Consider the following 27495-nt stretch of genomic DNA (forward strand, 5'->3'; position numbering starts at 1 on the left):
CGGGGGATCTCAGCCTGGCCGACCCCGCCTGCCGAGGCGTGGTGCTTCTTGGCCTCAGAGGGTTTGCGGGGTGTTTACCTGGTTTGATATTTATGTATTATATTAACGATTTCGGGTTCGAAGTCCCCCTGGGCTGCGGGAGCCCGCCTGTCTCGCTCCCCCGGCGCTCCGGCCTGCCGAGAGGCGCGGCGCGGCCCCTCCCGGGCGGGGGGAGGCCCCGGGACAGCCCACGCGTGTTTAAAAGCCTCCAGAAAGAGCCGGGGTGTCGTAAGGCTGCACCTGCGCCCTGTCAGCGCGCAAAAGGTAACGAATATCTTTTTCCCCTTTGGAAAGAGGCACAGAGTTATCCCCGCTGTGCGCCTTGGTTGTTTAGGTGTTGCATCGCCTGAAACTGTATTTTCAAACGTACCCTAGTTGCGTAGTTGTGGGGCAACAGCGTTCCTGCCCCACGCTGGGGTGTTGTCGGAAACGTTGGTACCACGCAGCCTCCTCGGCACGGGCCGATCTCTGAATTTGTTGCAGACCGCAGAGCTTCCTGAACCAGCTATGAAATGGGTCCTTTTGCGTTATTTTTGTATACATCTAAGCATATTTACCCTCGGACCTGAACAGAGGTTCCTAGTGACAAAGTAGCACTAGTCACCTTGGTCTCTTGGTTTGCAGGTGCCTCTTTTGACTTCAGGGGATTGTGGCACCTGCTGTCACTGAACTGCGTGTTTATTGCAGTTACCGACTGTGGTTAAGTAGAAAAATAAATGTGAGTTCTATGAATAAAGATAGTAAAGGAATTGCCATAGATTAGACAGAGAGTGTGGAGACAGGAGGTGTCTCCGGAGGACTCATTATTAATGTCTTGGAAGCGTTTCATATAGTGTTGTGTATTCCGTTGAAGTGAATGGATGAACGTGATACTGAAATGACAGAAGCCAGATAGTTGTCTGTTGTGATTGCAGTAGTGCGCGGGTAGTGCTGACATTTTTCCAAAATCTCCCGAACACAAGTAAGACAGCAAGGAAAAAATGAAACTTTTGGGGAAACATGAAAAGAAGGAAGACATATTAATAGAGGGAATCAAAAAAGTCCCCTTGTTAGAGAAATTGGACACTGACGTTAAAAGCAGTATAAGCTCTGGTTTTGGTTTATAGAGATTACCTTAAATTCAGGGAGACTATCAGGGGCTCCCATATTTCAAGATCAGATTTACTGATCAAGAGTTACACATGACACTTTATTATTTTGAGCTAATTGTTACTGTGGTGGTACAGACTTAACTTGGCATTTAATAAAGGATGCCTATATTTCCAACATAATAATTCGTTAATATATGATAGATAGTGGTGTGGCTTTAAATCTGTTTAAATACAGTCAGCTAGTGTATCAGCTCAGACACTAAAATTTCACCTGTCATAAAAGATTAATTTCATATTACTTCTGCAGTGTGAGCGGCAACAGATTTTTGTGTATTTTGTGATTGTTATGAAAGTTTCATATTCTTTGTGGATTTTGACATAATTCTTGCACTAAAAATACTATACATTCTATTGCTAGAGTTTAAGTCTTCAGCAGAAATAATGTACATAATTTGATTGTTGTGGGTTGCCAAAGCCAATTTGTATAACTGTAGTTATACAGTTCTTTATATATATATATAAGTTCTTTATATATAAATCAAATGAAAGGCAGTAGTGTTTGCTAATAGATACAATGGTATATGTATGTGAGTGGTAGAAGCAGGAACTGGTGCTTTTGCCTGGCCTAAATTGCCTTGGTTTTCATTGCTTGACTGCAGTAACTATACTTAATTTTAACCTCACTGTGCAGTGGTTAAGATGAAGCTTTGATCAGTGGGCTAAAGACCCCTTTATGGTCTCTCGTGAATAGTCCCACTTGTTCAAAGAGGCAAGGTTTTACCTAGAATGTGTAAGGAAGTTGCAGTGTGCTTGTCTTAACTCATTTTCCTACCTGTAAAGTGAGGAAAATTCAGTGTCTTGCATCATAGATAGGTCAGAAGAATTAAGTCTTTCATATTTCTAAAGCACTCGGATACTGCTTTCATGGAGACCATATTACTGTCAAGAAGATTCATGTTTGTGTTGGGTTGCTTCTACATTAATAACTTTGGTAGTTCTAAAATGTTACATGCATTTGTTTGTGACTATTTGGAAAAAAATTCTATATTGCCTAGTTTGATTTCAGCATCCAGTGCATGCAAGGCAATTAGTCTGTCAGTATTCTGTGTCTTTGTAATGTTGAATTGCTAGGGTCTTAGCTTTAGAAAAGGTTCTCTTCATGGGATTGGCTAGCTTTTCATTCTTTTGCATCTGTAAGAATTTTTCTAGAATGAGATGCATCGTCTGTGGTTTGCCTGTAAGCGTGCCCCATGAGTTTCATGAGCCTATGGAGTCAGAACATTTTAGAACCAATACTTATTTTTATTAACTGTAGAATTTTTACATCCTTGAAGTATTAGTCTGATTTGTCCTTTAAAGGTAAAAATACGTAGTAGTTCTTGGAGCCTTATTGGTCAAAATAAAAGACTTGCTAACAAAATTAACTTTAAAAGATTTGGTTACTGAGTTGTATTAAAGCCCATGTCGTGATGAATCGCATCTTGATGGAGATATGACCATATCTGGTATTTAAGGAAGAGCTACTAAGTAGGAAAAGAGACTTAAAAGCAGAGAAGTTAATTGGAGATACATACTCACTAAAATCAACAGTAGCTTTTCTTGTACTTGAAATGCAGCCTGTTAAATTGAGCAGTTTATAGACTTCTTTAATTAGAGCATTTTATATGGAGGGAAATGACTTAAAATGTTTTATTGTGACCTTTGCTGTAAATCATGACTTTTATTATCATGAACTTTGCTGTAAAAAGACAGGAAAAAACCTGCTACAGGTTTTCAGCTGCAATTCTTAAATCAATTGTGATTTTTTTTTTTCCTTTTTTTTTTAATATACAGAATGTCAGTGGCTGCTTACTGTATATTTTGCTATAGACAAATAGGAACTTCTGGTCCAGCCACAAAAACACACCTACCATGGAATGATATCAGTAAGTACAGTTCTATATGTATTAATCTGAGGTGTTAATAAAAACGAAAAATCTGTGCTGGTATGATGCCATGCATAATTCAGTGGTGCAAAAGATCTAAAGTGGATGTCTGCATCTGACCTTGTTTTGCATAGTGATATGCAAAATTATACCAGCATATTAGCTGGGATTAGAACACGAGATGAGGGTGTCGTCGTCTCCCGTCCGTCCCCTCCCCCCGATGCCATTTCATTAAACTATCTTAAACTCTGTTTTGTATGGCTTTTTTTTTTTTTTTTAATCTCTAGAGCCATGAAACAATTACATCCATAAAGTTTGTTTCTATTGTTTCTTTTTCCTTATTTACTGATATTAGTTCCACAGTCTTCCCTGTTTAGTCTTTGCTTTCTTTGGTGCCTTCTATATAGAATGACAATTCTTCAGATTACAAAGTTTATTTTTGAGCATTAAAAGATAGGATATTTTTATTTCTGCTCTACAGGAAGCATTGAATTATTTGCCTTTTCAACCTTCCTGCCAGTTATTACTTCAACATGTATCTGCCTCTTGTCTGCATGCCAAAATTCTTAAGGTCTCACAAAGACAAAACCTGGTGGCGGTGGCTGTGGGGCAGATCTCCCAATTTATGCTGAGGAAAAGAAATTATTCATGATAGGTGAGATGTGTTCCATTGGGTTTGCTGCTACTGGTAATAATAGAGTTTCTCTGTATTGAGATCCTTACATCCAGGTAATCAGCTCAACTTTGTCCATGCAAAATAGCTCAATTCTGACAGAAATCATTCGACTTAAAAGAGAAATTGTTGTAAGTGACATGTGTTTATTCAGCTGTTTGCTTTATAAATTAGATTCAGTGGAATTATTTTTAAACATATTTTCTTAGGGAGACTCTGCAGAACCATACATATAGTCTTGTATGTATTCATACATATTCATATCAAAGTTTACTGTTGATTCCTGCAGCTGAGCAAAGAATATAATTGATAGGTAGCAGTACTCAAAGCAAATAGCACTGGCAGTATATGTCTTTCATCATCTCGCTTAGAAGAGCAGGAAATTCTAATCAAGTAATGTTTTCTCCATTTGTAAATTTAGGTAATGATTTCCTGAAAGCCAGAGAGCAATAGAAAAATTATAAAAAGCTTACTCTTAATGGCTGACATTCTTACTGTCTGGTAATCAAATTCTGTGTTTATATTGAGGTGATGCACACAACTTCTTTGACATGAATTTTTCATTTTTTCAAGGAAAAATTGCAAAGGTAACTGGATCACTTATACTAGGGTAAGTTGTAACTGACAAGCATATATGTCACTTATGTATACAGTTAAAATTTTAATTTGCGTATCTTTTAAAAAATGTGACAATATATGGGGACCTTTAAACATGGTAGAATATAGTTTTGAAGCATATTTTCTGGTAGTATTACTTATTCTAAGTATTTTAGAGTCTTTACTTTGCTAAATTAAAATAATCTGCAAACTATTATATATTTGGTAAAACCTGGATGATTTATACCAAAACAATTGTTAATATTTTTTTTCTGTCAAATTTTTAAATTAATATTCATATGCAGTTTTCTTTTATTTAAAGAGGTTTTGTATTCATTACATATGAAGTCCTGTCCTTAAAGAAGTTACTGCAAATTGATACTCAAGCTATACATCAAGAAAAACTTAAATCCTATGTATATGTACGTACAGCTTCTCTAAATCCAGGTGAATATCAAGGTAAGATGCATAATTGTTTGGATTCTAAAAATAGAATTTTAAGAGAATAGAATGTTTCTGAAAGTAACCCTTGTATAACAAAAGTTACATTTCCTGAGATCTGTTACAAAAGTAATATCTTCACAATGTCAGCAAATTTATTTTAAGTTGGTGGCTGTTTCTTTAGGAGTTTTATACATACAGTTCTTTATATATGAAATAGCTCTCTATATATATGCCTCTGTGTGTGTGTGTGTGTGTATATATATATATATATATGTATATATATATATATATATATATATATATGAAAAAATAATCTGAGAGAGCTGTCTTTCAGACTTCCAGTAATCTAAAAACACTCTTGTAGGGATCACCTACCAAGCTAGAAAAGAAATTCATAAAGCAGTGAGGAAAATTCTAGAAACAGAAGCTAAAATTTTCCGGAGACCTTTAAATGGTAAGTATTGAAAGCTTGGCATTATCCATGATTATCATTTTTGAATAGCAAAACACAAGCCTTTTAGAAAATAAATAATTTTTCTTACAAACTTAACATGTTCTTTTGTGTATGAAATGGTTGTAGTATTACTTAACCATTTTCTATATGAATATAGAATAGTAGAATATTTTCTTTGTATTAAAACCATTCCTTTTCTTAAAGTAAAGTGATGCTTAAGAAGAGATTTAAGATTATTTTTTTTTCCTGTTTCAGAAGATATTTGAAGCTTAAGATACCAGGTTAATATTTAATACTAGTTTTGTGTACAAAAGGTGTTTAGGGGATGAAATACTGTCAAAAAGTATGTTAGGCTTTCATCAGAATTTCCAATATTAACTGAAAGCAGCACAGTCTTTTGGTAACAGTGTGTCACTGCTTTTCAGAGTAATTTTAAGAATTTCAATTCGTATAAGAAATTGTGTTCCTGAGGCATAATATCTATTCTTATTTAACTATCTGTTAAATGACTGTAACAATATGTACCTCCACTGTCATGCTATGAAATTAATTGTTCAAGGTCAGAGGCTCAAGAGTTGCTACTCATTTCCAGATCCTGCTGGAAGCTGGCAATTCTGGTTGGTGAGTGCCAGCCAGTGGTTGTGGGTGTGACATTTATATGAAATATCAATTTGGTGCCACTAAAATGAATCAAACCCATCCTATTAATTTAAGGGTCACCATTTTACTGATGTAATTCTGTCACTGTTTACTGAACTAATTTTAATATTAAAACATTATGCTGAATTACTGTTAATGACTAATATTCAAATATGAAAAGAAATGGATTTTTTTATTCAACAAATAGAAACGTGACTGTTAAAATACTCATTAATAATAACTTGGCTTTTATTTGTTTCCTGCCAAAAGAACAATTCAGTACATTTGATGGAGAAGATCATGAGTGTGCCTTATGGCTTCTCTTAAAGAGAAGTCAGTCAGAAGACAAAGAGCTTCGACTGCAGGCTGTACAAGACCTGGCAAACAACAGTCACTGGCATGGTAATGTATGCTGATGTGGCCTAATTCTTCCCAGAAATGTGACAAAGTCTCAGTTGTTCCAAGTCTGCTGTCAACATTTTAAAAATCTAGTAACTGCAAGAAGTGTAAATACACTCTGAAATTTGGTCTAAAATGTGGGAGATTTATTTACATTTCAAGCAATTGTTCTTTCCTGATACCCTGGTATGTGTCTGCAGTGCAAGCAGGCCTCTTTCTGTTTCCCCACCAGAGAATTGCAACCACTGCCGTAGTGTGGGAGAGCAGTTCATCTTCATTAGTTCCTTGTTTTTTCTGTTGGGGCTGCTCACACAGTTACAAGTTCTGGCAGTGATTTTTATAAGGCTCTGTAGGAATGAGTTTAAAGGCCATGGTTAAGCTAATGAAAATTAGTTAGGAGCTGATGGGTAGTAATAGCAAGGTAGTAATGACAGACTAGAGGTAGAGGACTTGTATGTGCAAGCATTATTCATAAGCCATTTTCCATCCTAGGGATGATTTAGTAGTAATAAATTCTCCCTGTTGCTCTAGCCCCAAGGAAAGGGGGTGTGTGTCTGTGTCCTCTTCCCCCTTCCATCAGCAGGCCACATAAACTAGGTGTAACTAATTGTGACTCATTATTCTGGTGATCTAGTCAGTTGACAACCTTTCACTCTTCCAGTGCAATTCCACTCCATGGGGTTTATCTTGTTTCAGATTGCTTTTTCAATATTCTAATTAATTTCCCCAAGCAATTTACTTCAAAAAGCTGTATTTGAAAGCTAGGATGTACAAAAACTGAAACTTTGTGTACTAATTTAACATAATCGTTTCATGTTTGTAGGCTACTGTATGTTAGCAGGTGATCTCAGAATCTTTATGCACAAGATGGCCAGTACTCTGGAATCTAGTTGCTTGTTGTTACCTCCTTTTCTTTTTAGTGCTCATCGCTGTAGTATTTGGATGTTTCACAAACACTGGTTATTCTTGCCAACTAACTCATGAGGGAAATGGGCTTTTTTTTAATCTCATACTTCAAAACTTAATCCAAGAAAGGTTAAGACTGAAAGTATGTGCTAACTTTTCACAGCTAGAACCAAGTTGTTTAGCACACCTGGTATTGTAAATACAGTATTTTGCTTGTCCACACCACAGCTTCAGTGACTTCAGTTTGCAGCTGTAGGTAATCTGCACCAAAGAAAAAATATGGCCCGCTGTGACTGTGAAAAGTATGTGTGAAGTGGCTTGTCTTTTTTGTTCTAGAATTGTATAACAGTAAGGAGGATAGAAACAAATTTTTGCAGAAAAAAGTATTGATGCACTTTAAAGTTATATTTTCTTTTCCTTTGTTTTGCGACTTACTTTTTCAACATGTACTTTTCAATTTCTCCAGCTATCAAGTAGGTAGGTTGTAGAAAGGAACAGTAGGTACTGTTTAAATCTGGTTTCCCTTCAGTAGATTAACTGAAAGTCTGTCTTGTATCTTCGGTAAGGAAGGGCTACTTGAAACTGTACTGTGGTGCTATTCTGCCTTTTCGAAGGTTACCTGATTTTGTGACATTAACAATTTTATTGAAATGTGCCTTCTGTGTCATTTAAAATTATGTGTCTTTGCAGCATTTGGATTTAAGTCTCTGGTTTTTAACACTGTATGCAGAAAAATGTCTGTAAGAGGCCTTTCAAATTTTAGCTCAAGCCTAGGGAATTAAGCCTGGGTTTGTAGTCCTTGTATTCCTTTCACAGTGGCAATACTGAATGTTTGCTTTTGCTGTGTTCAACTTACATCTGAGGACCTTTATCAAACAGATCTATAATGAACAGTTAGTGCCCAGGTGTATTTCAGCTCAGTATAGTGCTGGTCTAACATCTGCAATTTTTATCTTTTGGAATTTGAGGTTGAAAATCAGAGTTTATTTAAGTAGGTTGCAGAGAGGTCATTCTTTTTTCAAGTATATTTACAAAGTAGATCAGAAACTACATTTAAAACCAAATGAAATATTTAAGGTTAGTTTTAAACCTAACACTGAAGTTCTTGTATTACAGATTATCAGTATGGTACAGTTGCCCAAACCTGTGATCAAAGGACTGCTATAGGTTTGGCTCGATCCAAAGATATCGACCTTCGCTTTTTCCTGCCTCCACCACCATTGCCAAAAATAAAGGATGTAAGTAAATGAAAAGTAGGTCTTAGGTGATTTTTGCCTTCTTGTCTGTTTTTAGTGCTTTTGTTGCTCGTTACCATACTAAAGTGGAGTTTTTCTAAAGTAACTAACAAGTAGTAAAATTAAGACCAAAATACAAAACTATATTATAGTGATATAGCTGTGGTGTATATCTGCCTTAGTGAATGGCATGATGGAAAGAAAGAGTGATGGGGATGATGTTCTTGGACTGTATGCCCACATTACATATTTACCAGCAGTGAAGTCTGAGCCAGTTACAAGTCTGATACACACACTGCCTCTCTGTACCTAATAGGCAGTGCACAGCAGTCCGATATTAAGTCATCCTAGATTGCCTTGTTGGTACTGACAGAATCCTACACATAGAGAGTACTCCTGGAGGCCTTTGCATTCTCACTGCTAGTATGGTGCGCTGCTGCAAGCCCACCTTGTTATTGCCAGCTTTTGGGTACCAGCAAATCTGCATTGGATAGATTTGACCTTGGTTTGTTTTTATGTTAATTAGTTAGTTTCTGTATGATGCTTCAGCAATCATGTCATCATATCCTCTTCTTCAATAAAGAGAATTGGCACACAGAGTGTAATATAAGAGGGATTTTGTAATCCTAATAGAATGAATGCTGCCAGAAGTCCCTGTCAGAGAATACCTGTGTATCTCGACTGACAAAACTCTGAATACCAGCTTTGGTAGTGATATTCTCAGGTTTTGATTTCTTATCTTTGTAACATTATGTGATAGTGGATCTGTACCTGTTAGTCCTGAAGTACTAGGTTATACTAGTATATGGTTGTGTATATATTTATACAGCAGTATGATTGCTAGGTGATTGAAGATAAGAGTTCCCAATCTGCGGCTTAGGAAGTTGAAGCAAATCGTTGTGGCAGGAAGTGTTGCTCTGCACATCAGATATGTCCCCATCTCTGATTGTAGCAAGGATTAGAATAACTGCAAGTTCCACGACTTTGGACAAATAAAATTAATTTGAGTCTGTTTTCCTGTCATCTACCCTGGATTATTAAAGATCTATATGAATATTTTGAAGATAAAATATTAAAAGAAACGTCGTCTGTATTTTTTACTAGTAAATTATACATTCATTTTAATGGAGCAGCACCAAAATTACTGTGTAGTTAAGGGTGAACTTTTAAGCTTCCTGTGCCAAGAGGAACTGTTTATTCTTCTGTCCTTCACACCTATTAGAATAAGGCCACCAAAGTATGAAGCTTAAAGCTTGCTTTTCATCACTTGGTGGTTTTAGAATTACCAGTTTCCAAAGTCTTTACAGATGTAACTATTAAACCGAAGTTGCAGAGCACTCAAGTCCATGGTTTGTATTTTATAGCCTTATTAATGTGGCTGATTCCATTATTTCAGGTCTTTGTTTTCTCTGTGTTTTGCTTCATGCTCCGAACAGAACTAAAAGCTACTTGTGTTACTTCTCACAGGATTATCCCATAGAAGATGAGCTACGCTTGTTGTTAGTATCTTTACCCCAGACTGGTCTTGATCCATGTGTCCAGTACTTTACATCTCTTGCTTTACGTGAAAGTAGTCAGACTCTCGCTGCACAAAGGGTGAGTTCCCACCTACAGAATAGAACTATTTGGGTTCTTTGTTGCTGCAGAGCTCAAAGATACAAACACATTTCTATATCTTTGTGCATTGTAAGAGGAAGAGAAATACAGAGATTTTGTGACCGTAAAACATAAGTAGAATCTCTTCTGCATACAGTCTGCCTGCTTGAAAGCTTGTTTATCTTTCCCAGCTGTACTAGTTGGTCTAGTGAAAGATTATATCTTTACTTATAAGCCTTCCCATAAAGCAGATAGTTCAACATTTTGTCCAGAACATTTCCTTCCCCTTGCAGTGCTCATAAAATGATTTTTCACATTTCATCTTACCATTGTTTGAGTGTTCATTTACTGCTGAGATGATTAAACCTCTGTTAAGTTTTATTAGCAAACTGGTAAGTTGTTAGCCCACCTTAAATAGTAACATATGTTATATCACATGGAAATGCCTCCCTGTAACAGATCATTGGTGCCAAAACCAGAATTGAAATACTCTAGTGGTCTGTTTGGACTTGGAAACTAAGAATTCTTCAACTCTGTCCAACAACTTTTAGGAACATCATTTAAAGTGCCATTATTGCTTAAAAATAGTATTTGTAATGCCAGTGTCATCCACTATCTCTTGTGCATTTTATTTTTTATTAAAAAGTTGTTACTTTTTTAAATCGGTGATGGTTATTTTTTGTAAGATGCAATAATAAAAATGACTGTCACATTTTAATAATGATCCCTGTCAAAGCTTTGTTTATAGAGATTTGTGTGGGGTAACTATGTGCTGTGACACACTTATGTGTAATATTGTTACACTGTCCTTTATTGTTTTCACAGCCAGAGCCCTTGCTATGAAGGGAGCTTTGGTAAGACATCACACTTGGAGGCATTTTGATAATCACGCTGTTCTAGAAAACTTTTTTATTGAGGTTATGCTGGTCTTCCCGCTGCATGATTAAGAGACACTGGTCTTCAGATACTATGCTATGTGTTGAAGACCTTTTTTCCTCCTCTTCTAATTTTCACAGCTATGGAAATCTTGACACAGTCTGATTCTTGCTTTTTATGCTTAAGCAAATGATCTTAAAAGAAGACATTCATTAACAAAATTGAAATCCTATGTTTTCTCCCTTTATTTTTTGGTTTGAAGTTAATAAAGACTACTGACTGAAAAATCTAGTTAATATTTTCAGTTAAAAATAGTAGATATTTTTGTGATATACTTTTGTGTAATTTGTATATTTTGAATAGTGTGTACATGCTGTGCACTTTATAGAGATTTCTATAGATCATTACACACTTAACAGTTTAGAAATGCTTATTTTATGTATTTGGAATTGCAAATGCATGTATATATGTATTTGGAATGTGGTATAATTTTTACGGATTATCATTTCAGGGAGGCTTATGGTGTTTTGGAGGAAATGGACTTCCATATTGTGAGACATTGAGTAAAATCCCTTCAGAGACAGTGGAACTCTTTTGCTTGCAAGCTTTAGTACAGCATTCTAAGGTAATTTGTCCTTTAAACTATAACTGAAGAGCTACATTTTTAAACATACCTTTCTCATGCTCTCCCATATATTGGGAAGGAGTTGCCATTTCCTTGTTTTCTACCCCTCACCCCTTCTGTAAGGATGTTCAGACAACTGAGACTGGTGTGAATTGGAAGGCAGCATAACAAACTCATTTTTTTTCTCATGGGAAGTGTATGTAAGTTCTGTTATTGTTTCTAATTAGCCCATATAAGTTCCCCTGCATGCATCTTTCAAGAAGTAAAAGGCCATCTCTAACAAAGAAAAGCAGGAGAGAATGCCCAAAGTCCATATGGCTTTAAAGAAGTCTTTTCTGTGTAGCACTACCTCCTGCTGACAGAGTCATTGGAGATAGATATTGGGAGGAAGCACTTAGTGTTTCCACTTTGCAGCTTCTCAGGAAGTGAGATACTGATGATAGGAAATTCTCAGTGCGAAGTGTGTGTGGATTTATGTGAGTTGGTGTACATCAGTTCAGAAAGCTTACAAGCAGTCTCTTCTTGTGGCCCTTAAGCAAACTCTAGTGCCAGGTTTGCAGAAAGCAAAATAGCCTCATGAAATCACTCTAATCAGAAGCCGGAACGGAATACAAACCTTGGCTATGCACAAAGGCCCCTCATACAAGGGTCACTGCCTTTGGGCAGAACGTTGCACAGTGTGCAGCTAGTATCCTAGCATCCTCCCAGGACCATTCTGTTCTTTGCAAACACAGGCAGAGTATGGAAGTCTTTGTGTAACAGTGATTCTTGTTTCCTAATGCCACGCACTTAATTGCTCAGAAGCCTAGAACACTGAGAAAGTGCGGAGAATACCAAATTGTTATTGGTAATAGGGATGGATAAAGTGCAGTTTGCTAGTATAGGTTTCACATCTGTATACATAGAAATTCTGACTTACTCTACAATTCGTTATATGCAAGATTCTCAGTTTAAACAAATTGTGACAGTACTCATTCCAAATGTGCGTCTTTATTGAAAACTTGAGGACATCAGCAGTTCCATAACTACCACACATTGTTAAGCACTGTAGACATTATATTCAAGTCATAAGCATTTGTCCAATATCAGTTGACACTATGACTAATTTGTGCATATTCATCTGCTTGGACTAGAATCTATTGTTGCCCTTAAGATCAGTAATGATAGCAGTACTATTTGGAAATACCTTTGAATTTCAAAGAGAAGGGTTTATAATGACTGCATTTTAGGTGGTGAACAGGAAGACAAGTAGCTCGGGTTGAGATAGTGCTTTAACAAATGCAGACAATTGTCCTGTTCAGACTCTTGAACTTCAGTTGAAATTTGATCATGTCAAGTGGAGAGCAATCTTACCTCCCTCAGATGTGGTGGATGAGAGTAGAGTGATGGTACTCTGCATGTTTCACGTTGTCAATCCATAGAAATCATGCATCTAGTGTATTAAAATATATGCTTCCTCTTCAGCTGTGGCATAATAATTTCTAGATTCATAAGAATTTCTATGTAATAAGGGCTCTGCATCATACTGGCTCCTTAAAATTCCCTAATTTGTGAATGAGCAGCATCTCAACATTTTGCAGAACACCTACCTATTGTCATTGTATTTACTGTATAATGCTAGGTTTCTTCTCACTGTGACAAAATTGAAGCTAAAGGAGGCCTTCAGCTACTACAGAGGATATACCAGCTACGTAAAGATTCAGCAAAAATACAAAGGAACATAATTCGCATTATTGGAAATATGGCTTTGGATGAACGTCTACATTCACCCATAGTACGTGCAGGTAAAAGGAAAGCAAGTGGAAGCAGTCTGAATGTCAGATTTCTATTCTAAAATTTTCAGAGGATTTGGTGCGTTTGTAAAATGCAAAGGACCACGGTAGTGGTGTGGTTTTTATATTTGGGGAGGTGGTGTTGTTGGGGTTTTTTAATACAAAAAATACAGACAGTTTAGATGGTGTTGATTAAAAATCCTGTATGCTGTCTAGCCAATATTTGTCAGTGCTACAGAACCATTCTAAGTCTGATGGATAGTGAAAATTTGGACTCAGTTGATGTTTGGTCCACATTACTGGCAGAGATCTTTTGAGTTTTCTACTCTTACAGATCATCTATCTTGTATATTTTTTTTTCTTGCCAACTGTGTTTAATCTTGTAAAGGAACAGTCTGCAGTCCTTTCTTTCAGAAGAAAGTGAAGCATGTCTTCCTGTGTTTCATGTGAGGCTAGTAACTTCTGCTAAGCTTTGCTCTCATGCCCCCTTTTTTAATGCCTCTAAATATCACAATGAAAGTTCTGTACCAAATAAATAATTCCCAATGGTTTAATAGGAAAGATATAAAAAGAAAAATAGAAAATATCAATATGCTGTTGCATTTGTCTGAGCTGGTGTCTGCTTTTTAAATGCAATGTGCATTTTTAATCTCCCTGTTGCAAAAAGAAGTAACAAAGGCACAGGGAAAGACCGTGAAGGTGATAAAGAGTTTGGAATGACTCTGGTATAAAGAACAAATAACTAGTCTAAGACACTTCATATGGAAAAAGCAACCAAAGGATAATATGGTGGAGATGTATAAAGTCTCCACTGACATAGAGAAGGCAAAGAGAGAATGGTCATCTGCTGTTTCTTGTAATGTAAGACCAAAGGTTCTTGTACATTAAATTATCAAGAGGCAGAACAAATAAATTTTTTTTTTTCCATACAGTGCATGACCAACTAAAACTTGCCACATAACATTGCAATTGTTGAAGACTTAGAGTTTTGAAAAGCGTTTAGACAAATTAATGGAAGGAAAAATTGGTAAAACTCTACACACACAAGTCAAAGTGATTGCAGAAAACTGAGAGGGTATGGTGGAGAATCAGCACTGTACACTTGTCCTTTTATTGCTTTATTCTTTTATTGTTCAGCAACTTTCATTACTGCTCACTTTTGGACAAAGACAGCTGGACTACAGAGGCCTTTGGTCTGAGCTCTTAACACCATTCTTACTGTTCTTACAATGACTGCTAGAACCATGTGTGTAGAGGAAGAGATTGTAGTAGAAGAGTCAGCAGCTCCCTGGGGCAGAGCTCTCAGTACAAATGGAATTTTAGACAGTGAACTGGACTCCAGAGATGAGCAGTTGGATACTGCTGGTCAAGAGCTGATGAGACTTCTCTTTTGTTGCTGGATGATGCATAAGAAGAAAGAACCTCTAAGGCTCTTTTTCTTTGTAAAAACTGCTGGCACAGGAAGAAGAAGAAAAGGAATATTGCACTGTGTAGTAACTGTGATGGGTTATCTGTGAGCAGAAGGACTCTGAACAGTATTTTTGACTCTTCATCTTGACACATTTAAGAGAAATGCAAAACCAGAGACTTTGCTAGTTTTAATCAGACTAGTTTGGCAGTCTTTCATTGTATGTGGAGAACTGAAAATAGATTTTAGATCGTGTTCTTCTTAAGGAGAACTTGCACAGTGGTCAACATATATTCTACTTAGAAATGTAATTTAAATACATAATTATTAAAAGAGCAGTAATTGGAGTTCTCAAAGGTACTTGCATTTACATGAAACTCACATGTCAATTCATTCTTATTTTCAGTCCACAGGGAACTATCTTGAATTAGCAACTTAATGGCTATACTAGTAGCAACACATTGTCCATGTTTTGAAACGGTGCTCATGAAGTAAATTGTTTCTTCTTTTTCAAATCAGCCTCCATTTCAAAGTCTTCCCAGATTTTATTTATGAACTTGACTTCAATGTAATTGTGATTTATAGGCCACTCTTGCTAGCAGCAACAAGATTTATCATGATTTTAAAGAAATATATATGTGTGTTTGTGTATATAAAAGATATTCCTTTGCATTTCTCAGTAGTGTGAACATCCCCATCCATGTCTAAGAAACTGTATTTTACATCTTGGGTAAGGTATTATAAAGTGTCTGTTTTTTCTTGAAGTAGCTATGACTTAAAATTTTGTTGAGGATTGTGTCAAAGATTCCTTCATTAATTCTGTTATGTTTCTTAGGTATAAATAGTATACTACTTTTGGGATAGCAGAGACATTTTGATTCCTTAAATAGTTTTTCACACACTGGATTTTAAAATTAGAAATGTTTGTACTCTCACAGCAAGCATCAGTTTTTCCACCTGCCATCCCTTGGGTTGTTTTCTATGTCTGTCATGCTTTAAGCTTTGTTTTCTCCCTGGGACATTTATTTTTTCTATCTTTCTTGCATCTTATCTGCATAAGAGACTTGATATCTGTTCTCCCTGACAACTGCACTGACCTGCTGATATACTTTATTTTTCTGAGAAGGGTTCTCCTTCAAATCATAAGCTGAACAATAGTAAAATACATTGCCTTTTGCCTTGGATTTTTTAATTTTGGAGGCTCCGCTTATCTAACATCGTCTTTTCAACAATAAAGAGAGTGGATCGAAATGATTTGTTTTGATGTTACCGTTCTTAAGTTTTAACATCTATTTTCACAAGTGTAGTTTGAAGGATGATGTTTCTGAAATCTTTTGTTTGGATAATGTTTCTAATTAGGTAACCTGCCACTTTATTTTTTCAATTTAGGTTGGGTTTCTGTACTTGCTGAAGTAATGAAATCCCCGAATGTCATGCAGTCTTCTCATGCATCCAGGGCTTTGGCTAATCTAGACAGGGACACAGTGAAAGAAAAGTATCCAGATGGTGTTTATGTCTTACATCCACAATATCGTAGCAGGTAAAGCAAAAGGAGATAGTGAACATGCTGTACTTTGTTTTACTGTTCAATTACAAAACTTGGGAAAAGTTGACATGATAGTGCTGCTGTACTGATGTTACATGCTCCTCCTGTTGTTTGGTAGCTTGAGGAGACTGAATTTCGATTCTTAAATAGAACAATGGAATTGGTCAGAGCAGTCCATAACCATGAATCAAGTATTGTACTTGATAGAAACATCCAAACACAAACCATGAGATGAATTACTGCTTTGCATGCATTGCAACCATTTAACTTTTGCACTGGCTGTCTTGGGATACAGTGCCTTGCAGCTATTCTGCTGGCAGAAGCACACATTGGCCTAAGATGCAGTAAATTTACAGCTTCAGCTTCTTTTAATAATGATTGTGTATCTGGGACTGAAGCAGTTTCCAATGTGGTATGCCACTTAGTAGCAAGTGTTCCATGGGTCATTGGTGTTAGTCAGGTTACAGCAAAGATCTAATTTGAGGATAGAGCTGGAACTACCAAGCTACATTAACAGTAGCTGGAGAAAATGGTGGTTTTCATTACAGAAAAATACAACTTCTGAGGTAGGTACTTCCCATACCTCTTTTTATATCTTCTGGGTGGATCCCTGTTTTTTGTCTTGGTTTGACTATTCTCTTTGAGTATCACGAGATGCCATGAAATGTTGTCCATAAGATAAAAAAATCATATATAGTGTTAAAAATAGCATGTTCTATGTAAATTTAATTTGCTAAAAGAATATGTACCGTGCACCTCTTAAAAATTCCTTTTCCTGTATCAGTCAGCCCATCAGAGCAGACATCCTTTTTGTTCACGGTCTTTTGGGAGCAGCATTTAAAACCTGGCGACAGCAAGACATTGACCGACGTTTGGATAAAAAGGCTTCAGAAGGGGAAGAGGATTATAGCCAGTGCTGGCCAAAGGTAGAAAGACAATAACATTTTCCCATACAACTGCTGTTTTCTCATTAATGATAGCTCTCCAGAGGATCTAGAATTACATGGTCTAGCAGTTGTCTGTTTTGTATCGAGTGACTTTAGAATATGTCACACAAGTAGCACTTTCCAAGTTCCTGATGTATTTTTGTTATCAAGCTGAAATTTTGAACAAGTGGTTCTTGCAAAGGAAAATCCTTGCTAAATTTAATCGCTCAAGATTATTCTCCTGCTAGTGAAAAAGGAGGCAATGGCAGCTTTCCTTATGCTCTATCTCTTTTTTTTTTTTTAATGGAATGTTATTGCTGAGAAAACGGTACATAAAATTGCATTTAAAATTAAGTATCCTTTCTTACATAAGGTGTCAGAGTACATCAGTTTTTGCAGATTGCTACTTAAATATTGTTGGTAAATAAGTAATTACTGCTTCAAGCAACTCAAATTCCTATAACCACTGAAGTTATCTTTGTAAAACTTAAAACTGATCAGTCCAGTTGGTAATTCTTGTTTCACCCAGGAGAGGGAGCCAGGAACACACGAGTTAGTAATCCATCTCCATCCTTTGCCTGCTTTGTGGCTGGGGAACAGACTAGGGTTCACCAGCATGTAGTAAAAGAATACTAGTCTAGGTGTAAGACGTATTTGGGAATTAACTGAAGAGCAAAAATCTTGCATGATAATTGTCCCCATAGTAACATCTTTGCTAAATTGCTTGCAAGAGTTTAAGTACTTCAATTATAAGCTCATTTTGGTTTTGCTTTCCTTTTAGACATGGCTGGCTTCAGACTGTCCTGCCCTTAGAATCATATCTGTGGAATATGACACCCATTTGAGTGACTGGAAAGCAAAATGTCCTGTTGAGGCTCACAGGTAACAAGTGTAGTATCTGCAGGTTGCAGGGGGGCAGGAGGGAGACCTGTAAAGCTGATATTTGGGATCACTTAGTATGAAACAGTGAATTTAACTTTTCCTGTTGCATTTGAAAATCAAGTTTGGAAAAATATTATGTACAGTTATGGTATATTTGAGCTTTTTAAACTACTTGTGGCAACGTCCTACATTCTGGCAGTCTATTCTGATTCATGTTTAGGGGAGACACTAAATTAAGCTATTAGTTGAGGCAAATATAACATCAATTTTATATCTTAAGGGGAATATTTTTTTAAAACTTAAAATGACCCACCAATGCTTCATAAGCACAGCAAAAAAAGTCACTTTATACTTATAATAAAATGAAGTATATAATTTTCATAGACTCAGAATTGCTTAGGTTGGAAAAGACCTTTAAGATCATCAAGTCAAACTGTTAACCCAGCACTGCCAAGTCCACCACTAAGCTATGTCCCTAAGTATTACATCTACATGTCTTTTAAAATACTTCCAGGGATGGTGACTCAACCACTTCCCTGCACAGCTTGTTCCAATGCTCGACAAGCCTTTTGGTGAAGAAATTTTTCCTAATACCTAATCTAAACCCCTGCTGGTGCAACTAGAGGCCATTTCCTCTTGTCCTATAGCTTGTTACTTGAGGATACCCACCTCACTGTTCCTGATGCTTTTTTGGATGGGCACATGCTTCGCTCTAGTAAAAAACTGTCTGGATGGCCGGGCCCAAATAGTTGTGATGAATGGAGTTAAATCCAGTTGGAGGCCAATCACGAGTGGTGTCCCCCAGGGCTCGGTTTTGGGGCCACTCCTGTTTAACATCTTTATTGATGGTCTAGACGAGGGGATCGAGTGCACCCTCAGTCAGTTTGCAGATGACACCAAGTTGGGTGGGAGTGTTGATCTGCTCGAGGGTAGGGAGGCTATGCAGAGAGACCTGGACAGGCTGGAGCCATGGGCTGAGGCCAACTGCAGGAGTTTAAATAAGGCCAAATGCCGGGGGCTGCCCTTGGGCCACAACAACCCCCAGCAGCGCTACAGGCTTGGGGAGGAGTGGCTGGAGAGCTGCCAGTCAGAGAGGGACCTGGGGGTGCTGATTGACAGCCGGCTGAACAGGAGCCAGCAGTGTGCCCAGGGGGCCAAGAAGGCCAATGGCATCCTGGCTTGTGTCAGCAATAGCGTGGCCAGCAGGGACAGGGAAGGGATCTTACCCCTGTACTCAGCACTGGTGAGGCCACACCTCGATTCCTGTGTTCAGTTTTGGGCCCCTCACTACAAAAAGGACATTGAATGACTTGAGCGTGTCCAGAGAAGGGCAACGGAGCTGGTGCAGGGTCTGGAGCACAGGTCGTACGAGGAGCGGCTGAGGGAACTGGGGGGGTTTAGTCTGGAGAAGAGGAGGCTGAGGGGAGACCTCATTGCCCTCTACAGCTACCTGAAAGGAGGTTGCAGAGAGCTGGGGATGAGCCTCTTTAACCAAGTAGTAAGCGATAGGAGAAGAGGTAATGGCCTCAAATTGCACCAGGGAAGGTTTAGACTGGATATTAGGAAGTATTTCTTTACAGAATGAGTTTTTAAGTGTTGGAATGGGCTGCCCAGGGAGGTGGTGGAGTCCCCATCCCTGGAGGTGTTTAAAAGTTGGGTCAACATAGCACTGAGGGATATGGTGTATTTGAGAACTGTCAATTTAGGTAAATGGTTGGACTGGATGATCTTCAAGGTCTTTTCCAACCTAGATGATTCTGAGACTCTATGATTCTTTCCCAGAGCTTAGTCTCTCAATTTATGAAGTCAAGGTTATTGTGCTTTTATACTACTCCAGTACAAAATATTTGGAGATTATTGTCTGGAAAGTATAACAGACATTATCTGTGATTTTTTTTTATGTATTGGTTGATCATGCACTTAGTTACTAAATTTCAGTACATTGCTCCACATTTCGAACATTGTTTAGCAAAGTACGTTTTTGTCAGACATTAGGTGTACTCTTGTTTGAGGGGATAAAGTTTATTATGCATTGATGATGCTTTCAGAAAATGAAAACACAATTTTGTTACAATGTGTAAATGAAGCTATCTAAAAGTCCATAAAGAGATTTCTTGAGCTAAAGCTAAAGGAAATTAGTGGGTGAGTGAAATTAAAGTAAAACTTTCTAGCAAGATCAAGAGACTGAATTTAGCTCAATTCCTGTTGTCCTTGTGAAGCCAGCCTTACAAAATTTTTTGGCAGTTTTCAGTGTAGCAACAATGATTAATTAATTGAATTTTACATACCTAATTCACTTTAAAACGTACAACACTGAAAATTCATTCTGTTTTAACATTGCCTTTTAACCTATCATGCTTTGTCATGCTTGTGTTTGTTTCTTCTTTGCAGGAAGTCTATTGCTTACAGGAGCAATGAGCTTCTTGACAAGCTCAGAGCTGCTGGGATTGGAGACAGACCTCTGGTGTGGGTCTCACATAGCATGGGTGGTAAGCACATTGCCTGTTTGATATGAAGTATTTATCTGTCATTGTATTTCAGAATAAGCTGTTCAGTCTGAAATGCAGAATTTTTCAGAATAGTTTATGTGAAAGATTTGCAAAGACCTGAAAATGGAAAATAGATTTCTACTTTCTCAATGCATTGTATTCAATAGCATATACGCTTTGAAAGGATTTTTATTGCTGTTTATTTTTACTGTGTTGACTGAAAAACACAAAATCAATGAGTCGAAATTCATATAAATGGGAATCCAGAGGCAAAATTTTCTCCATGATCAGGCATATAGTAAATGTCATTAGCAGCACTTAAAGCAACCAGAATTGGATTTGCATCATTCATTGATATTTTATTTTAATGCCTCCTCAGGTTTGGTTTGGGTTTTTTTCAACTTAATCTTACATATTTGACAAACTAAGGACTAATCAGCTGAGGCAAGGATATGGTTAGTTGTTTCATGGATAATATAGCATGATCATTATTTTCACAGTGTTTTAAATCCCTGCATTAATTCATTTTCTGTTGCCAGGTCTTCTAGTCAAAAAGATGCTGCTGGATGCTTCCAAGAATCCAGAAATGGATAAAATTGTAAACAACACCAGAGGAATCATATTTTATAGCGTACCTCACCATGGTTCCCAGCTGGCTGAATATTCTATAAATGCCAGATATCTTCTCTTTCCGTCTGTGGAGGTTAAAGAACTCAGCAAGGGTACTCTCACTTTGCTACCATTTAACGACAGGGATCTATGCTAATCTATTCATGAAGCTTTTTTTTTAATCGTGCTGTCAGAAAAAGCTGGATAAAAACAACCAAACCCCCCCCTTTTTATGTTTTGGGTTGTGTGTTGAATTGCTGTAAGTAATTCTGAGTAACTGTTTCATTTGATTGCAGAGGTGAGGGGGAAAAACGTAGGTGAGAACAAGTTTATAGAAGATTATTTTGGGCCATTTAGCAATGTAACTCAACATGTGCTGGCCTTTAGACTCTTACCTTCTAAACAAATTCCATGTTATATGATAGCTGGAAAAAGGGATTACAAACAAAATGCTACTCCTTTTACTCAAGTATTAATTTTTCCCAAACATCTCTTTAGAAATGCAGTCTTGCCAGACAAATGCTGTAATCTTATGTTGTTCTTTGTCAGATTCTCCTGCCCTTAAAGACCTGAATGATGACTTCCTGTCTTTTGCCAAAGATAAGAAATTTTCCGTGCTGAGTTTTGCAGAAACCTTACCAACACACATAGGCAGCATGATAAAACTGCATGTCGTACCTTTGGAATCAGCAAGTAAGTCTAATAGCCATTTAATTTTGTATATATCCATGTAAGCATCGATAATGAGGAAGGATTATAAATGCTACAGTAGAAAAACCTAGAAAAATATGTCTGTTATATTGTGGGGCTTTTTGTTTAAACTTCTGGCTGAATTTAAACAACAACCTCCCTGCTGAGATCAGAGGCAGGTTCATTTATATCTTAAGATAGCAACAGTCTGGTTTGATTTTTCTAAATATGAGTAACACTTGCACATTGAAAAAAGCAGGGTGGACCCTGGTCTGATGTTGCATTGTTGTAGACCTTTCCTTTGTAATTATGAGTAACTGTTGTTTATCCTTGTGTAGGTAGGCTGAATAGTGTTTCAGAAACTCTCCCAAATTCCAGCTATTCCTTCCTTTAAAAAGTAGGAAAGAAAATTAGCAAACTGCTAATGGAAGGGAAAAGTCACATAGCTGTTCTGCAGTCCTTTCTCTTCTATATCTCAGGTAGTCAAGCAATAGATTTTTGCCTTCTGAAGAGTTCCTTCCATTCTTTTGCCTTCTGTAGAAGGGAACACGAGACAGTTCTTCCTCTTGCTTTGTTTGTGGGTGTTCAACTTAGATAATTGTTTTAAGTCTGATATTTTCAGGTTTTGTCTGAGCAAAACCCTCTTCTGCACTGCCCAAGGTATCTGTAAAGTCTTGAAAACATTGTTTGGTTGGGTTTTAGATCAGGCTTTCCACCAGCTAAATCCACTAGTTTAAGTGCAAGGTTAGTTGCTCTGAAAAAGACAGACTATACATCCCTGGTTTTCTGAGTCAATACTTAGCATTATTTTTTCAGTATGTCTTCTCAAGAAGCAGTTGTTTGCAAAAATGTTGCTGAGGCAGTTTTATTGACAAGGACTGAAAAATTGGGCATTCATCTTTTTTTTTGATTTAACAAAATGAAAAAGAAGGCTGGATAGGAGAGTGCACGTGTAAGGTCTGTGTACTTATAATCTTGTAGCATATTTCTCCTTTTCTGGAAATGACACACAATGTAGCACGTGAGATCTCTCAAAAGCCTTTGGAGGGTACATGACAGTTCAGTGTCACACCATTCATTTTGTTCAAAACCCAGGCTGACAAGCAGTACACTCACTATCTCTTACATGTGTGCTTGGGCACATGAAAGCAAACCTTCATCCTGCTCCAGTTTAATTTTACCTGGTTGAAGATACAGAGTTGTGAGCAAAATGGAGGATTTCTCAGAATGTTAAATGAATAGTGAACTAGAATGTGGCAATCACAGCATCCTAACTAGAAGGTTCACCAGTAGTGATAGCTGTCAGGAAAGAATAAATACTGTAGTGTGGCCCCAAAATCAGTAGCTGAAAATGGAATATTTGTATTCTACAATTAAGCAATGTAAATTTTTAATTTTCTTGGAAATGTATATAGTGATTTGTAGGTTCATTCTAGTACCATTTTTAATCTCCACATCAAATTATTTTATAAGGACTATAGGCAATTAGTGGTGATCACTGTCTGAATACCCTGGATTAAACCCTATCCATGTTCATGTCAATGCTTAAACTTCAGTCAGGGCTTTGCTGTCATCCAGGTCCTGGTAAATGAAGTTTTGATTCTTCCAAGTTGTCTGTATGGAGAAATGTACATTTGTATATTCCCAGTAAAGATGATAGAACTCTAACTTAATGGTTTACCATTGTGGGTTTTGTAGCAATGTGTAGCTCTGTCTGACTGTGTCTGTGATCAGGGGGCTGGAGCACCTCCCCTGTGAGGACAGGCTGAGAGAGTTGGGGTTGTTCAGCCTGTATAAGAGAAGGCTCCAGGGAGACCTTATAGCAGCCTTCCAGTACTTAAAGGGGGCTGCAGGAAAGATGTGGAGGGACTCTTTATCAGGGAGTGTAGGGATAGGACAAGGGGTAATGCTTTTAAACTGGAAGAGGGTAGATTTAGTTTAGATGTAAGGAAGAAATTCTTTCCTGTGAGGGTGATGAGACACTGGAACAGGTTGCCAAGAGAAACTGTGGTTGCCTCCTCCCTGGCAGTGTTCCAGTCCAGGATGTTCGGGGCTTTGAGCAACCTGGTCTAGTGGGAGGTGTCCCTGCCCATGGCAGGGGGGTTGGAACTAGATGATCTTTAAGGTCCCTTCCAACCCAAACCATTCTGTGACTCATGACTATAACAGCATGTGTTGATGCTTTTAGCACATTAGAAAGTAATTAGGACAAAACAGTTTAACTGAAGACAGAAGTTGCTTTTGAGAGAGAAATTGCTAATGCAAGATGCTTTTCAGTCTAGGTGAATTTACAAACTTCAGTAGTTTTTTCTTTTTTTTTTTTTTTCCCCCCTCCTCTCCTAGAGTTAGGAATTGGAGACCTTATTCCAGTGGATGTTAATCATCTAAATATTTGTAAGCCAAAGAAGAAGGATGCTTTCCTGTACCAACGTACATTGAAGTTCATTCAGGATGTTTTAGCCCAAGAACTTGGAGACTGAGTTTATGACATCCTTGGCTGCTTATTTTCTCTATTTGGTATAACACAGTAAGTTCTTCTCCTAAAATTTGTTAGGGGATCTGCAGAACTACAACGATGCTATGTCAATAGTATCTGCTGCTAAAATAATTTTCGATACATCTCCCACTTAGACACCTCTCCAACTTATTTTTAAAATATATTCAAAACAAATACAAACTGTAGTCCTATAAACTTGGCAAAAAGAAAATGTGTGTTGTCTTAGAGAGACTGTGATCTGTTGACAAAATGTGTGTAAATTCTCCAGCAATTTGACTGGGAGGGGCTGGGAATTCGGTGGAAAAGAAGTTTCACTTACAGATATCCCTCTGAAGCAACACAGCTTGACTATGGAGAGTGCCCAGAATATCTCCTTTGAGCCAAAAAAAAAAAAAGCCTTGCTCTGGAGGTTAAGGTAAATATACATCTGGAACTGAAGTCTGATAGAGGATCAGAAGCAGTTAACTGAGGTGGTTATTTGTTGTGTCAAAGGGGAGAAGAAGCATGTGGCTGCCTCAAAGCTTTGGTTTACTGTCTATGTTAAGTAGTCTGACTGGGGCCTGAAGAAATTTATCCAAGTGAATGAAGGCAGCATTTTGGTCTAGTGGCCCAATTACAAGAGTTTTTGTAATTTGCCTTTCATTTAATAGACCACCCAGGTCTGTCAGCAAATATGACATCTGTTTTCTGCATGAGAAAGAGGGAGGCTGGTAGGTTGTCTAGCATAGGCAGCTGTAGTTGTTTTAATCTGTTTGTGTAAATGAAAACAAAAGAAATGTTCACCACCTTGTACATTTCTCTCTTAATCTTAGCAACTTGTGAGACTTGGTTTCTTTAGGACAGTGTGTATCTGGTCAGATTCGGGGCAGTTCTGTGCTTGTTTACATGGAAGATACAGAACAGAGGCTTAGCTCTCTTGTTTTACTCTTGGGACATAGCGAGAAGATGATGGTACATTCAAGTCTTAGCTCATGTTACTCATTTAGAAACTCTTTCTTTAGCTGATTTAAATAGCAGCATTGAAAACGCTTTGGTGGAGTAAGACAAATGTAGGCCCTGGCAAAAAACCTGATGCTTAGAGTTTGGAGCTCAGGTGGAGGAAAAGTAAAGCAGAAAAAATTCAGGTGACTCTAAGGTCCCAGTGAAATGCAGAAGATCCCAGATATTTTGGTTTCTTGAGGCCTAAGCATATTTATTGGTATAGATATAGAGCAAAGTAGTGTTGTCTTATTTGAGTTTATGTTAAGGATATCTTAACAGTACTGATGAGAAATAAGTATTGTTAGGGAAAAAAAAAAAAAAAAAGCAGTGTTCAGCCACTTTTTAAAAGTCTTAAATAGTTTGCAATGTAGTTGAAAGCAGCCTAGTCTAACTGTGGTCTCTTTCCTTCCTTTCTTTGCATCCCCAAACCCTCTTTGAAAACAAACAGGCTGTGATTAGGCTGTACTACTCTAGCTGACCGTTTGTTAAATAAGGCCTGTATTGATGATGGGCTTAAGATGTCTCTTAGTGTCACTTCCATGAGATGGATTTAATATCACTGGCCTTGCAGTTATGGCCATGTAGGCTACCAGAGAGGTGGGACATGCTTTGCAGTTCTGCATGGGCTGTTGCAGTCCTGCCAGGTCCTGAGGCCACCTCAGCTGTTCCCTCTTGAAAGCACTCCAGCCCATGAGGATGCTACATCTGCAAAGGTACTTCTGGAAGTTGACCCTTGACCTGATGGAGTTGCGGAGTAAAATTCACATGAGCAGTACAGAGAACGTACAGCACTACACTGGAAAAAAGATCATTTTTTCCCCCTAACCAAGGTGTAGGTAAGGTAAGAACACTGCATAGCAGTGTTTCACATAGAAAATGTAACAATTGCTGTAACTTCTAAAGAGGTTTATCCTTTTTACACTGTGGTTTAAACTTCAGAGTGTAAATATATTAGAACACTTTGTATTCACAAAGTAGAGGGTATGTGGAAATGATTGTGAATAGACAAGACTTCCAATAACTGAATACATATTTAACGTGACAGATCTTGTGTTGATTTTAATAGATGACTGACTTACAGGGATTCAGATCAATGACGTTACACTTTAATCTCAGTAAATGCATCTGTGTCTTGTTACTGGAACTCTTGAGGCAACTTTCTCCTTTTTGTAACTGTATGTATATATGTGTAACTTTAATATTTTGAGGGGGGGTTGTTGGCATTGGTTTTTGGTGGATATTTTTTTGAATATAGTAATACATTTTTTAAAATGTACTAGATAAGCCACAAAATGTATTAAAGGTGAATGATCTGCCAAATGAATGCTCTGGATCATGTTCACTTTTGTTAAAGACCTCCGTTCTTTTTAGTGATTGTCTCATGCTGGAAGAATGTGATGTTTACCATTCATCTTCAATAAGAGGCATAGTATTGGGGGGCACAGCCAGTCATCAACTTTGCCAAACTGAGCAGTTTTTCAGTTGTGCTTTTAGATTTTGCAAAAGTGCCTCCTAAACCATGTACAGATGTTGCATTGAGGGCCAGAGGGCCTGTTGCCTAGCATTCACATCTGCTTCCCATTAGAAACTTACGCTTTTGTGCCTCTCTGGTGTCACATTAATTCAGAATAGTGGCACTAGGTAAATTCTTAGGTCTCAAACTGTGTCCTTAATCCCATCTAGCTGGAACCCAGCTGCAGATGTGGCTACTAGGTATGTCTGAATTGTCTGAGAAGATGGTATTTTGTCTGCATTGTGACATCCAAGACTAAAATAGTAAGTCAGGAAGGGAGGGCTATTACAAATTTGTCAATTCTCATGCACTTGTTGTTCAGCACACTTGTATAACTGTATTGGTATTTCTAATAGCAGCAGTCATCAAGTTTTTAATTGCTGTGATTACTGTAGTGCAAACTGGCTTTTACTGTGGTTTGTGCTTCATGGTGCCAGGCAGAGCAGCTAGCTAGAAACTAGAAATTTTCCATCTGGTGAAAATGTCAACTCTGGACAAAAAGAAAAAATCAAAAATGTTTTTTTTGTCAGAGTGGTAATTCTAAATAGTGTTTTGGTTCTCTATTAGTTTCAGTGATCACCCACCTAAAAAAGCTAAATCAGGCAGTTGCTATACCGAGAACCACTTACCCACCCCAAACAAATGCAGCTGAACAACCAGGATGCCTGTAGCAACTTGAAGTT

General features: G+C 37.6%; 1 protein-coding gene across 3 annotated transcripts; it reads left to right on the top strand.

Moving 5' to 3' along the window:
- The first annotated feature begins 20 nt into the window (after positions 1-20).
- On the top strand, positions 21-26623 carry SERAC1 (serine active site containing 1). Of its 3 annotated transcripts, none has more exons than XM_026844711.1 (17): positions 21-303; positions 2964-3055; positions 4302-4338; positions 4648-4784; positions 5134-5223; positions 6133-6264; positions 8284-8405; positions 9870-9998; positions 11386-11499; positions 13121-13283; positions 16069-16219; positions 17010-17151; positions 17933-18033; positions 20425-20522; positions 21062-21244; positions 21681-21824; positions 24126-26623. In XM_026844711.1, exons 2-17 carry the CDS (start codon positions 2965-2967, stop codon positions 24299-24301), a joined length of 2010 nt encoding a protein of 669 aa, XP_026700512.1. In that variant the 5' UTR covers positions 21-303; position 2964; the 3' UTR covers positions 24302-26623. The 3 variants fall into 3 exon arrangements, with proteins under 3 accessions (XP_026700512.1, XP_026700513.1, XP_026700514.1); XM_026844712.1 differs by having other exon boundaries at positions 24165-26623; XM_026844713.1 differs by lacking the exon at positions 24126-26623 and adding an exon at positions 22160-23618.
- The last annotated feature ends 872 nt before the right edge of the window (positions 26624-27495 follow it).

Source organism: Athene cunicularia (assembly GCF_003259725.1).
Source record: "Athene cunicularia isolate RWA chromosome 3 unlocalized genomic scaffold, athCun1 chr3_part1, whole genome shotgun sequence".
Lineage (NCBI taxonomy): Eukaryota > Metazoa > Chordata > Aves > Strigiformes > Strigidae > Athene > Athene cunicularia.

Excerpts from the sequence above, each read along its gene's own strand:
- SERAC1 (XM_026844711.1), top strand. The coding sequence starts at position 2,965 with ATGTCAGTGGCTGCTTACTGTATATTTTGCTATAGACAAATAGGAACT. Across the intron at positions 18,034-20,424 it reads TGTCCTGTTGAGGCTCACAG|GAAGTCTATTGCTTACAGGA; the intron begins GTAACAAGTGTA and ends TCTTCTTTGCAG. Across the intron at positions 20,523-21,061 it reads GGTCTCACATAGCATGGGTG|GTCTTCTAGTCAAAAAGATG; the intron begins GTAAGCACATTG and ends TTCTGTTGCCAG.